At 35.9% G+C, this 14,211-nt stretch overlaps 1 protein-coding gene across 1 annotated transcript in view; it reads left to right on the top strand.

Moving 5' to 3' along the window:
• Positions 1–14,211, top strand: part of LOC132548401 (leucine-rich repeat and IQ domain-containing protein 1-like) — a 33,652-nt gene that overhangs the window by 18,986 nt on the left and 455 nt on the right. The window contains exons 18-31 of the mRNA XM_060212265.1: positions 200–262; positions 658–758; positions 1,096–1,304; positions 1,398–1,568; positions 1,978–2,355; positions 3,198–3,357; positions 4,828–4,950; positions 9,612–9,661; positions 10,057–10,314; positions 10,588–10,682; positions 11,706–11,813; positions 12,928–13,072; positions 13,531–13,618; positions 14,094–14,187. Coding sequence (XP_060068248.1) covers positions 200–262; positions 658–758; positions 1,096–1,304; positions 1,398–1,568; positions 1,978–2,355; positions 3,198–3,357; positions 4,828–4,950; positions 9,612–9,661; positions 10,057–10,314; positions 10,588–10,682; positions 11,706–11,813; positions 12,928–13,072; positions 13,531–13,618; positions 14,094–14,187 — 2,043 coding nt within the window. The remainder of the gene's footprint in view (positions 1–199; positions 263–657; positions 759–1,095; positions 1,305–1,397; positions 1,569–1,977; positions 2,356–3,197; positions 3,358–4,827; positions 4,951–9,611; positions 9,662–10,056; positions 10,315–10,587; positions 10,683–11,705; positions 11,814–12,927; positions 13,073–13,530; positions 13,619–14,093; positions 14,188–14,211) is intronic.

Genomic DNA, 14,211 nt, shown 5'->3' with positions numbered 1-14,211 from the left:
CTTTGTTAGGAATGGTGTCTGTGAGATATGACCTGCAATATCTGTGTTCTGTGTTTCATGTTGGTGTAAGCTAGAACTGTCCTGTATAAATAATTATCCAATACAAGTTGAGGGAGAAGTAAGTGTTTTATAAGGAGTTTACAATTTATATTTTGTGATGCTGTAACGAAATAAATGACTCTAGAAATGTTTTTTTCAGATCATGAGGTGCTGACCAAATGTTTATGTGACTGTGTGTATGTAGAGAAACTAGGAGTTATAGGTATGTTATAAATAACCCATCCTGGAGTTAGATCCTGATCTTAGGTATGTTATAAATAACCTATCCTGGAGGGAGATCCCAATGTTAGGTAGGGTATAAATAACCTATCCTGGAGGGAGATCCTGATCTTAGGTATGTTATAAATAACCCATCCTGGAGGGAGATCCTGATCTTAGGTATGTTATAAATAACCCATCCTGGAGTTAGATCCTGATCTTAGGTATGTTATAAATAACCCATCCTGGAGTTAGATCCTGATCTTAGGTATGTTATAAATAACCTATCCTGGAGGGAGATCCTGATCTTAGGTAGGTTATAAATAACCTATCCTGTAGGGAGATCCTGATCTTAGGTATGTTATGGCAAATGTTATAATTTTTCAAATGTGGTTTAAGGTGATGATCAAATTCACATTGTCCAAAAAGGTCTTGTCACAAGGAACACACATGCAAAATATGGAACCCCTACCTCTTATAGTGCAAAAGTTATGGACAAGGTTAAAGCTGACATCAGACAAAGAGATAGCATGAAAAAAATATGGCCCCAATCCCTGGGTCTGGGGGCATAAAAACTTACTAACACACTTGTTTTTTTCCATAGATGATTCAGGTGTTGACATGTTGATAGTATGGCACTTAAAACTAAAGTTGAATAGATTTATTATGTGAAACAAAGATAGTTTACAAAAAAGATTGTTTGATAAAGTTAACACAAGTTAGAACAATGGGAGTAAAGTTTATAAAACGCTGGTAACACGAAGATCCATATACATGGAACAATGGAAACAATATTGATAGGGTCACGACAGTAGTTCATGATCAGATGACTGAAAGTTTGGAAATGCAACGTTTGGATATGCGACGTTTGGATATGTGAGGTTTGGAAATGCAACGTTTGGATATGCGACATTTGGAAATGCGACGTTTGGATATGCAACGTTTGGATATGCGTTGTTTGGTTATGCGATGTTTGGATATGCGACGTTTGGATATGCGACGTTTGGATATGCGACGTTTGGAAATGCGACGTTTGGATATGCAACGTTTGGATATGCGTCGTTTGGTTATGCAGTGTTATACCATAGTTTGTGTCTTATTTAATAATACAGACCTATAATATTTTGGTGGTTTTTCAGGTCTAAACTTGCAGAGATGTTTCCGAGGCTGTTATCACTTGACAGTGCTGAGTATGTAGGATCACATGACAACGTTTCACCTATCAGACCACGCAACAGTTTTGAGGCCATGTGTGTGATACAAGCAAAGGTTTTCCAGGATGCCACAAACAAGCTGGATCAAGACCTCATGTAATGTCATTTTGTAGGTCACAGTCTAGAACAAGGTCATGTTGTAGCTCAAGGTCATAATGTGGTTCAAGGGTATGTGGTACTTAGATGTCACAATGTCTTGGACTGAAGGTTTTCAAAATTTTAGGGCTGTGCTTGAATTAGCTGTTCTTTTTCTGTGTTTTATACACCAATCTAACTGACCAATATATACATGTATATTTGTGATATTAGATTGAATGCTTACCTGGAAGATAAAGGACTGAATAACCTTTCTATTATACACTTCAAGTTCTACAGAAGGACTCTATTCATTTGAAATGAACCCCACATCTATGAATATTCAATACTTACAGTTTTTGTGACATACATTGTTATCTAAACCCAGGGAACATTTTACTGAGTAAATCATGTGCCTTGTGTTTTGTAGGTCCCTGGAAAGTGATGGTAGTGTTGATTTGGCTTATATGTGTGAGATACACTTCAAGTTTTGTGATAAAATGTATCAAGTAGCTGTAGAATATCGTAACTCTCATGAATATGGTGAAGTGACGATGACCATGCCTACAGCGCCATCTACGCCAAAAACTGTGAGTCATCCTCGGTCTGGAAGGGCCAGACCTGTCCCAGCAATCCGGGAGGATCAGTACATTAGTCCCAAGGAGATGTTTGAGAGAGCTCTTCAGGGTGGAAACAGCTCTGTCAACAACAGTCAGGGAGGAGGCATGAGTACTGGCCGGGAACCAAAGATTACTGCTGATATGGTTGGGAAGTTTCTAGAAAGAGACAGAGATTCTGAAACATACAGGTAAAAATGTTTGTTACACCATGGTGAGTTTATTCAAGGTATTGGTTACATGAAGTTGTTAAGACATATTTATAATTATTGTGCTTAGCAGTAAGATCATGTCTAGTAATAAGACCACCCATTTTTATTGTCCTTTAAAAAGGTCACCCCTGATATTTGTTGTGAATTAAGCTTTTGGAGTGTTACATCTGTGCATGAAATATAGGTCGCTGTGACCAACATTGTCTACTAAACCAATTTTTATTGGATTTTGTGGTAAGATGGTAAGATTAATTCCTGTAGAACAGAAATACATCTTTTACAAACATTTTCTAGGAACCAATTAAAAATCCAAGGTGGTTAAGGAGAAAATGATATAGATACAAGTAATGAGCTAAAGTGATCTACATACAGTGCCCAAGAAAGAAAGAGGCATCGAATTATCTTAGACAAGTTTGAGTTTCAGGGTTGTTAGGTCTAGTTTAGTGTTACTGTTTTAAGAAAATCATTGTTAACACTCCAGTGGCTTCATTCTATGAGGGATTCTCATCAAACTTCCCACACTTATAAAACACTGAAATGTCTTGAACAAGGTCAGCATTACTATTTTTAGAAAATCTTTATCAGTACTCTATGACTTCATTCCTTACAGGAAAGTGACCATAACACATTGGAACAAGGGAAACATTGCATTTGTTTCATTAAAATTAGTTAAAAACTGAATTCTTCTCTTTTTTTCTAATCAACATTGAAAAGCATTGTCTTTATAAATCATTACAATATAATCATCAGTAGTTAATAGAAGGGTGGTGTACAGGACCTGTATTGGTTAAGCAATACTTATTATGCTTGTTCTATACTAGGCTGCAGAGGGAGAAGTCAGCCATTTTGATCCAGGCTGCCTGGCGAGGCTACTGTGTGAGGAAAAGACTTTTAGCGGAGGGCTTACAGGTCAAACAGCAAATGTCTGACATAGATTACGAGGTGTTACAGGAATTACACAGAGCAGCTACCAAAATACAGGTAATAACAATAAAGAACAGGCACCAAAATACAGGTAATTACAACACCCAACAGACACCAAAATACAGGTAATTACAACACCCAACAGACACCAAAATACAGGTAATTACAACACCCAACAGACACCAAAATACAGGTAATTACAACACCAAAATACAGGTAATTACAGACACCAAAATACAGGTAATTACAACACCCAACAGACACCAAAATACAGGTAATTACAACATCCAACAGACACCAAAATACAGGTAATTACAACACCCAACAGACACCAAAATACAGGTAATTACAACACCCAACAGACACCAAAATAAAGGTAATTACAACACACAACAAACACCAAAATACAGGTAATTGCAACATCCAACAGACACCAAAATAAAGGTAATTACAACACACAACAGACACCAAAATACAGGTAATTACAACACACAACAGACACCAAAATACAGGTAATTACAACACACAACAGACACCAAAATACAGGTAATTACAACACACAACAGACACCAAAATAAAGGTAATTACAACACACAACAGACACCAAAATAAAGGTAATTACAACACACAACAGACACCAAAATACAGGTAATTACAACACACAACAAACACCAAAATACAGGTAATTGCAACACCCAACAGACACCAAAATAAAGGTAATTACAACACACAACAAACACCAAAATACAGGTAATTACAACACCCAACAGACACCAAAATAAAGGTAATTACAACACACAACAAACACCAAAATACAGGTAATTGCAACATCCAACAGACACCAAAATAAAGGTAATTACAACACACAACAGACACCAAAATAAAGGTAATTACAACACCCAACAGACACCAAAATACAGGTAATTACAACATCCAACAGACACCAAAATACAGGTAATTACAACACACAACAAACACCAAAATACAGGTAATTGCAACATCCAACAGACACTAAAATACAGGTAATCACAACACCTAACAGACACCAAAATACAGGTTATTACAACACCTAACAGACACCAAAATACAGGTAATCACAACACTCAACAGACACCAAAATACAGGTTATTACAACACCTAACAGACACCAAAATACAGGTAATTACAACACCCAACAGACACCAAAATACAGGTAATTACAACACCCAACAGACACCAAAATACAGGTAATTACAACACACAACAGACACCAAAATACAGGTAATTACAACACCAAAAGAATACTTAATTTAGGCTATTATAATCACAACACTCAACAGAGACCAAAATACTGGTAGTCATAATTACAACACCCATTAGACACCAAAATACAGATGATTACACAACATGAAAGATACTAAAACAAAACCCAAAACTGAAAAAAAAATGTGTTAAGGATATGTAAGAAGTGCCCATTCTGAATTTATAATATTATATAATGTACCTCCTGATAAATCTTTATGATCGTAACTGTTGTGTTTGTTTTAGGCAGTTTTTAGAGGATATAACCTCAGAAATAAACTGGAGAAGGCAATAGAGTTTGCGCGCCTTGACGATTCTGAAGAAGAGGACTTTGGTGAGGTGGATTTGGGGGATTTTAACTTTGATGAGGTAAGTTTACTGGAATAACATATATGTCAGTTAATCTATACTATATAAATGTTTGTGTATTGACATGTAACAAAAGAAGGATATTATAAAGACATCGGATACTTTTAAAGGGTACAGTCCAAAGTATGTGATCTGAGGTGACAAAGTTCTGTCAAAAACATTTCATCTGAGGAGCTGGGTTCAGTTAAAAATTTAGGTATGCTGGGGTACAGTAAAAAATGTTTCATCCAGGGGTACTGTCAAAAAATTAGGTATGCTCGGATACAGTCAGAAATGTTTGATTGAAATGGCAAGGGTACTATAGAAGATCCGGATATGCTGGAATAGTCAGAAATATTGGATTCAAAGGGCAATGATACTGTCAATAATCTATTGGTATGCTGAGGCACAGTCAGAAGTACTTGATCCAAAGAGTAATGGGAGTTGTCAATAATCTGGAAATGCTGGAATACAGTCAGAAATATTCTATTCAAAGCACAGGAATACTGCTGATAATCTATAGGTATGCTGGGGTACAGTCAGAAGTAGCAAAGTAGTGTCTCTGTTAAAAACCTCGGTATGCTAGAATACCGTCAGAAAGATTTGTTTTAAGGTGCTAGGAAACAGTTGTTTGATCAAAGATGCTGGGGACAGTCAGAAATATTTGTTGTTTGATCAAAGATGCTGGGGGACAGTCAGAAATATTTGTTTTAAGATGCTAGGAAACAGTTATTTGATCAGAGATGCTGGGGGACAGTCAGAAATATTTGTTTTAAGGTGCTAAGAAACAGTTATTTGATCAGAGATGCCGGGGGACAATCAGAAATATTTGTTTTAAGGTGCTAAGAAACAGTTATTTGATCAGAGATGCCGGGGGACAATCAGAAATATTTGTTTTAAGGTGCTAAGAAACAGTTATTTGATCAGAGATGCTGGGGGACAGACAGAAATATTTGTTTTAAGGTGCTAGGAAACAGTTGTTTGATCAGAGATGCTGGGGGACAGTCAGAAATATTTGATCGGAGATGTTGTTAGCTGATCATATATTACATTAAATATGATCATCTACATACACCTCAAGTCAAATATTTTAACTATATATCATGTCTTTTATGTACAATATTGTACAGGTATGTAAGTATTCCTTGTAAAGTTATGGGTTTTTCATGATGATAGCAAAAATTAGTGTTTTTCTTATTAGTTCAACTCTTCAAAGAAACAGGAGACCTATTGTTGTCAAAAGGCATCAGCATCGATGTTGATATCTATACAAGTGTAAAAAGTGGTCTGTACATAACTTTGTAGTTGTACAGGGGTACTGATAACTTTATAGTTGTACAGGGGTGCTGATAACTTTATAGTTGTACAGGGGTGCTGATAACTTTATACATGTAGTTGTACAGGGGTGCTGATAACTTTATAGTTGTACAGGGGTGCTGATAACTTTATAGTTGTACAGGGGTGCTGATAACTTTATAGTTGTACAGGGGTACTGATAACTTTATAGTTGTACAGGGGATACTGATAACTTTATAGTTGTACAAGGGTACTGATAACTTTATAGTTGTACAGGGGTGCTTGTACAGGGATACTGATAACTTTATAGTTGTACAGGGGTGCTGATAACTGTATAGTTGTACAGGGGTGCTTGTACAGGGATACTGATAACTTTATAGTTGTACAGGGGTACTGATAACTTTATAGTTGTACAGGGGTACTGATAACTTTATAGTTGTACAGGGGTGCTTGTACAGGGGTACTGATAACTTTATAGTTGTACAGGGGTACTGATAACTTTATAGTTGTACAGGGGTGCTTGTACAGGGGATACTGATAACTTTATAGTTGTACAGGGGTACTGACAGGGGTGCTGATAACTTTATAGTTGTACAGGGGTGCTGATAACTTTATAGTTGTACAGGGATACTGATAACTTTATAGTTGTACAGGGGTACTGATAACTTTATAGTTGTACAGGGGTACTGATAACTTTATAGTTGTACAGGGGTGCTGATAACTTTATAGCTGTACAAGGGTGCTGATAACTTTATAGTTGTACAGGGATACTGATAACTTTATAGCTGTACAGGGGTGCTGATAACTTTATAGTTGTACAGGGGTGCTGATAACTTTATAGTTGTACAGGGGTGCTTGTACAGGGGATACTGATAACTTTATAGTTGTACAGGGGTACTGATAACTTTATAGTTGTACAGGGGTGCTTGTACAGGGGTACTGATAACTTTATAGTTGTACAGGGGTGCTGATAACTTTATAGTTGTACAGGGGTGCTTGTACAGGGATACTGATAACTTTATAGTTGTACAGGGGTGCTGATAACTTTATAGTTGTACAGGGATACTGATAACTTTATAGTTGTACAGGGATACTGATAACTTTATAGTTGTACAGGGGTACTGATAACTTTATACATGTACAGGGGTACTGATAACTTTATAGCTGTACAGGGGTGTAGATAACTTTATAGTTGTACAGGGGTACTGATAACTTTATAGTTGTACAGGGGTGCTGATAACTTTATAGTTGTACAGGGGTGCTTGTACAGGGATACTGATAACTTTATACATGTACAGGGGTGTAGATAACTTTATAGTTGTACAGGGGTACTGATAACTTTATAGTTGTACAGGGGTGCTGATAACTTTATAGTTGTACAGGGGTGCTGATAACTTTATAGTTGTACAGGGGTGCTGATAACTTTATAGTTGTACAGGGGTGTAGATAACTTTATAGTTGTACAGGGATACTGATAACTTTATAGTTGTACAGGGGTGCTGATAACTTTATAGTTGTACAGGGGTGCAGATAACACTTTATAGTTGTACAGGGATACTGATAACTTTATAGTTGTACAGGGGTACTGATAACTTTATAGTTGTACAGGGGTGCTGATAACTTTATAGTTGTACAGGGATACTGATAACTTTATACATGTACAGGGGTGTAGATAACTTTATAGTTGTACAGGGGTGCTGATAACTTTATACATGTAGTTGTACAGGGGTGCAGATAACACTTTATAGTTGTACAGGGGTGCTGATAACTTTATAGTTGTACAGGGGTGCTGATAACTTTATACATGTAGTTGTACAGGGGTGCAGATAACACTTTATAGTTGTACAGGGGTGCTGATAACTTTATAGTTGTACAGGGGTACTGATAACTTTATAGTTGTACAGGGGTGCTGATAACTTTATAGTTGTACAGGGATGCTGATAACTTTATAGTTGTACAGGGGTGCTGATAACTTTATAGTTGTACAGGGATGCTGATAACTTTATAGTTGTACAGGGGTGCAGATAACACTTTATAGTTGTACAGGGGTGCAGATAACACTTTATAGTTGTACAGGGGTGCAGATAACACTTTATAGTTGTACAGGGGTGCTGATAACTTTATAGTTGTACAGGGGTGCTGATAACTTTATAGTTGTACAGGGGTGCTGATAACTTTATAGTTGTACAGGGGTGCTGATAACTTTATAGTTGTACAGGGGTGCTGATAACTTTATAGTTGTACAGGGATACTGATAACTTTATAGTTGTACAGGGGTGCTGATAACTTTATAGTTGTACAGGGGTGCTGATAACTTTATAGTTGTACAGGGGTGCTGATAACTTTATAGTTGTACAGGGGTACTGATAACTTTATAGTTGTACAGGGGATACTGATAACTTTATAATTGTACAGGGGTGCTGATAACTTTATAGTTGTACAGGGGTGCTGATAACTTTATAGTTGTACAGGGGTGCTGATAACTTTATAGTTGTACAGGGGTGCTTGTACAGGGGTACTGATAACTTTATAGTTGTACAGGGATACTGATAACTTTATAGTTGTACAGGGATACTGATAACTTTATAGTTGTACAGGGGTACTGATAACTTTATAGTTGTACAGGGATACTGATAACTTTATAGTTGTACAGGGGTGCTGATAACTTTATAGTTGTACAGGGATACTGATAACTTTATAGTTGTACAGGGATACTGATAACTTTATAGTTGTACAGGGGTACTGATCTTTTCATCAGGATCCAGGTGGGTTTTTAAACCATCCCTTCCTTGAGTTGATTCAAAAGATTCTCGGCTGGGAAAGCCCAGCTTTCAGACATGTTTTCTACTATTATCTTTAAATAATAAAAATTTGGTGCAATTGTTGAAAGGCTTTGGTACACCACTATATGATTGCACATGGGTCCATATGGAGTTACCTTTCCTTTCCATACACCCGAAGGAGTATTTCAGGGAAAACGTGCTTTTTGACATGTGATAGTATTCAGTAATTATTAATACAACATGGACAACTAGCTTTGCAAACAAATTCCATTTAGAAAGTGCATATCAATGGTAATATCACTAGACAATAAACTAGATCTGTAACATTTTTATCAACAAACATTTCTGTAACAAGCTCAGCACTTCTGCAACAGCCCTTGTATCATGATTACGATAACAATTTCTATCCAGTAAAATAAGAACTTTTTTATTTTAAATTTTCTGGAATTTAGATTTGCCTGTTTATTTATAGATGGATAGTAGCCAGAGTGATACAGGAACACATTTTCACATGATTATTTATTTAATTCAATAAAAGTTGTAAAATAATGTATGTAGTTACATTATTTTCATGATAACAATACTATTCTTTATCACATTTAGAACATGCTGGATGACTGGAAACCACCAGAGACACCCCAGATCCCTGCAAGGTCAGACTTCTACTATACACCTAGAATACTATTGTGATTGTGTTGAAATCTATATGGTCGGGATCTCTGTTAGTATGGACATTATCAGTCCACACTTCATATAAAATATTGTTACATCTGACAGATAAAACTGATGATACAATTTACATATGTCATAGAAATAACTCCACTGGGCTAATTGTTGTTACTCACAATACAAAATCAAACTTCTTGTTGTAAAATTTGAACCTGTTTTAGTGCATAGATTTAGGATTTTGTAAATACTTATAATAGTTATCATTTTAGTAAATTTAGTCATCTAAAAATTTCTTCATATTGTTTCAATTTGGTGAAAGAACTATTGATTCAGAGTAGTTTGTTAACTTGAAACATTCAAATATCATTGCTACCATCAGCCACGCTGTCCTAGGAAAACCTCCATCAGGAAAACTGCCACCTTCTGACCACATCCCATACTTAGACCTGGGAGACAAGCCCCACCCTCCAGGACAGCCAAGGAAGGCGTGGCGAGGAATGGACTCGCCCCTGTCTGATTTACAAACCTCTCAGCGCCATCCTCGACCTCCTTCCTCTCTAGCCAGTGGTACAATCACTGGAATGGACAGTCATCGCTCAGTGTTGTCCAAGAAAGAGGAGAAAATCACACAGGAGTGGTAAGTGTTTCTGTTAGTGGAGGAGAAAAGGTCATCATCTTTCTGATTCACACAGTATATTGTGATGTTTCTTCAATACCAAAGGGTTTAAAAAATAAAAACTCTGATTTTGTTATCGAGACACAAATTATTGTTGATCTAGATAATAAGAAAAAAAATTGTTTTGCAAAAGGAAAGATGTTATCACATTAGATGATTTAACGTTTGTGATGCTCGGAGTATCAGAACTTTGTAACAAGTTTACTTTTTACATATGTATTTATGATTTTACAGGGGTTTCAAAGATAACCAAACAGCCATTTTGATGATGCAAAGAGCCAAGAAAATGAAGTATAATGCAGAACGGAGAAAAAAGTTGGGCAAATTAGGTATGATCATTTAAAGCTAGGTAAATTGGGTATGATCGTGTAAATCACGACAAACAAGGTATGATCGTTTAAAGCTGGGTAAATTAATTATAACAGTTTTTAAGCTGGGTAAATTAGGTATGACCGTTTAAAACAAGGCAAACAAGGTATGATCATATAAAGCTAGGCAAATTAATTATAACAGTTTTTAAGCTGGGTAAATTAGGTATGACCGTTTAAAGCAAGGCAAACAAGGTATGATCATATAAAGCTAGGCAAATTAATTATAATAGTTTTTAAGCTGGGTATATTACGTATGACCGTTTAAAGCAAGGCAAGTAAGGTATGATCATATAAAGCTAGGCAAATTAATTATAATAGTTTTTAAGCTGGGTATATTACGTATGATAGTTTTAAAGCTGGGCTAACAAGGTATGATCGTTTTAAAGCTGGGTATATATTAGGTATGATGGTTAAAAACTGGACAAATTAGGTATGGTAGTTTTAAAGCTTGGAAAATTAGGCATGGCATTTTAAAAGCTGGTCAAATGAGGAACAAAGAATTAAAAGCTGGACAAATTAGTTAGATAGTTTAAAGCTAAGCAAATTAGGTATGATTGTTTATAGCTTGGCAAATTAGTTAGATAGTTTAAAGCTAAAGCTAAGCAAATTAGGTCGGATAATTTAAACCTTGGAAAGAGTAAGTATGACAATTTTATATATGGGAGGATCAGGAATGGCAGTTTAATAGCTGGGCAAATCAGGAATTGCAGTTAAAAAGCTTGGCCAACTAGGTATATGGAAATTAGGTATGACAGTTTTAAAGCTAGGCAAATAAAACATGTTGGTTAAAAACTGGGCAAATTAGGTTAGGTTTTAAAGCATTGCAAATCAGGATTTAGACTCCAATTAAGTCCAAGGTACCAAATTAAGAGCCTTGTATGAGAAATTATATAAATAATCCCTAGATGGCATACTCTTGTGGTTTACTGGTAGTAGATATATACATTTGTAAGCTGATAGTCATTTCTCATTCCTCCTTAGATCCCAAACAGAGGCTGGCACTGTTCAGGAAGTTAGAGGAAACGACTAATATTAGGACGGTTGTCCAACCATCCAGGAAAACCCTGCCACGTAAAGAATACTTCCAAGGTGAGTAAAATAAAATTTTAAAAAAAGGAGTCCTTTTGTGTACTTATTACATAACTTTTACCTAACTGAGTGTACTAACACCCATTACATATATATGGCCCAGTACAGCTGTGATTGATTTGAAGATCCCATTGTTTCGTGACATTATCACTTCATAACATCCCTAAAGAAACAAACATTAAAACTATTGTGCCGTTAGATTGTCTGATCAAATGTAGTTTTTAGGAATTTTTGTTTCAGTAGTTGATTGGTTAAGTGATAAACAGACTCTTACATGAGTTTCCATTTCATATGAAATTTAATAATGAAACTTATCCCAAATTTTTCATAAATCTGACAGAAAATAGATAATCATGTAAAACCATACGTATGAGTGCAAAATGAGCTTGCACATTTAAGATACTATGTAACATTTAAAATTTCATACTTGTACCAATTGTGTATTAAAGAATTTTCTTGTAAAATTATACCCTCCCTTATCTAATACATTTCAGTATGTCCTGTAATAAGCCCACCCATATCTATAGCTGTATTTCTTGTCCTGTAATAAGCCCACCCATATCTATAGCTGTATGTCTTGTCCTGTAATAAGCCCACCCATATCTATAGCTGTATTTCTTGTCCTGTAATAAGCCCACCCATATCTATAGCTGTATTTCTTGTCCTGTAATAAGCCCACCCATATCTATAGCTGTATTTATTGTCCTGTGATAAGCACACCTATATTATAGGTGTTCAGTAGCTTTTCCAACAAGAACTATTTCATTGTCCTGTTATAAGCCCAACGATATCTATAGAAGTTAAGTAACTTTACCTATACAAACTCTTCCATTGTCAAGTAATAAGCCCACTCATATATAGCTGTATTTCATTGTCCTGTTATAAGCCCACCCACATCTATTGCTGTTCATTAGCTTTACCAACAAATACTTTTTCATTTGCCTTGTAATAAGCCCATCCCTGACTTTGAGTCAGAAGCAATGTGTAGTCCTCCCTTAAGATTCTATAATAGTGTCCACCCCTTCATTGATGTGTTGACACTGTGGGGTTATTGAAGTCTATATATGGTACATAAGTCAAAAACATTGTGGTATGATGTTCCTGGTATCTGCAGCACGTCAGCAGGAAATTGAAAGGAAGGACTTGGACAAGAGAGTAGAGAATCACAACCGTACCAAGCGTACATTTGAATGGATACACACGCAGGTTGGGGATTATGAGGTGTCGGACTCTCGTATTAACCCTACACAGCCACACAAGTAAGTTTGGAGTGGGTGGACTATGTACTTCAATCAATTAATATTTCACTTGACATGCTTGTTACGTATCATGTATAAACCAGTGTGTGTGTGAGGTAATTCATGTCTATTCAGATGATGATGAAGAGAATACAAGATTATTATGTGATACAAGAAACGTAAAAAGTCATGTTAGCTATAATTATCAGGATATATATAACCAGCAAAATTTCACAAAATTTCCTTGAAGTGAAAATAAATTGAAAACTGTAAAATAATTAAAAAAGAAAAATAAAAGATTAATAAGGTCGTTAGGTGAGGATTTTCCTAGGTTTATTTATGAAAACATTAAAGTTAAATACAGTGAAGGAGTTAATTGAACTCTTGGGGATGAAGTGAGCTTTGTTCAGTGTCAGACTTTCTGTTTCTGTTGGAGTCTGAAGAAGAAATTTTATATAGTATTTGACCTTTTGTTTCAGTGAAAGTTTGCGAAAGATCTATGGCAGTGAAGGAAACCTACCTAAAATGACTGCTGAGGTTACATCTGGACGCCCTGTCAGGCTCATGGTCAGTCTATGGGTAGTTTATAAAGAGCGTTATTGTCTTCAATACAAGTGCTTGTAACCATATCAATTAATTTTCATTAATCGTCTCTGGAATCTTGTGATACCTACAGCAATCAAACCCAGAACATAGCTAGCATTACATGGTCCATGTTGACACTTCAAATGACACATCATTATTTGGTATTACTGTAAATTAACTAGGGTATTCTTTCAAAGCCACTAACTCCTACAATTTCCATATTGCCACAAGTTTGACATAACAAACCTTTGTTAAACACTATTTAAGTGGATTTCATATTTAATTGCTGTCAAGTAAATAGTTATACCCAACAAATACAAAATACAAGATTATCCCTGTGTTTACAGTGATTAATTTTCACAATCTCTTTCCATCGTAAAATTCACAGAAGTACGGTAAATGAAACACAATAGAAAATTATTTTACAGTACTCTAATACAATATTTATATTTCATAGAGTCCTGGGCTGGATATTCAATCAGTAGACAGTGTTAGCAACCACGGTGATCCAGTCCGAAACCCCCGACGATTCTCTGCAGGATCTGATGCCAGTAAGTGACTTGTCCTCTCCAACG

This window comes from Ylistrum balloti, unplaced genomic scaffold, assembly GCF_031769215.1.
Source record: "Ylistrum balloti isolate Yb309-2 unplaced genomic scaffold, AGI_CSIRO_Ybal_v1 Utg370010, whole genome shotgun sequence".
NCBI lineage: Eukaryota > Metazoa > Mollusca > Bivalvia > Pectinida > Pectinidae > Ylistrum > Ylistrum balloti.
Note: the sequence above shows the minus strand (reverse complement) of the source record. Positions and strands in the feature narration are given on the sequence as shown.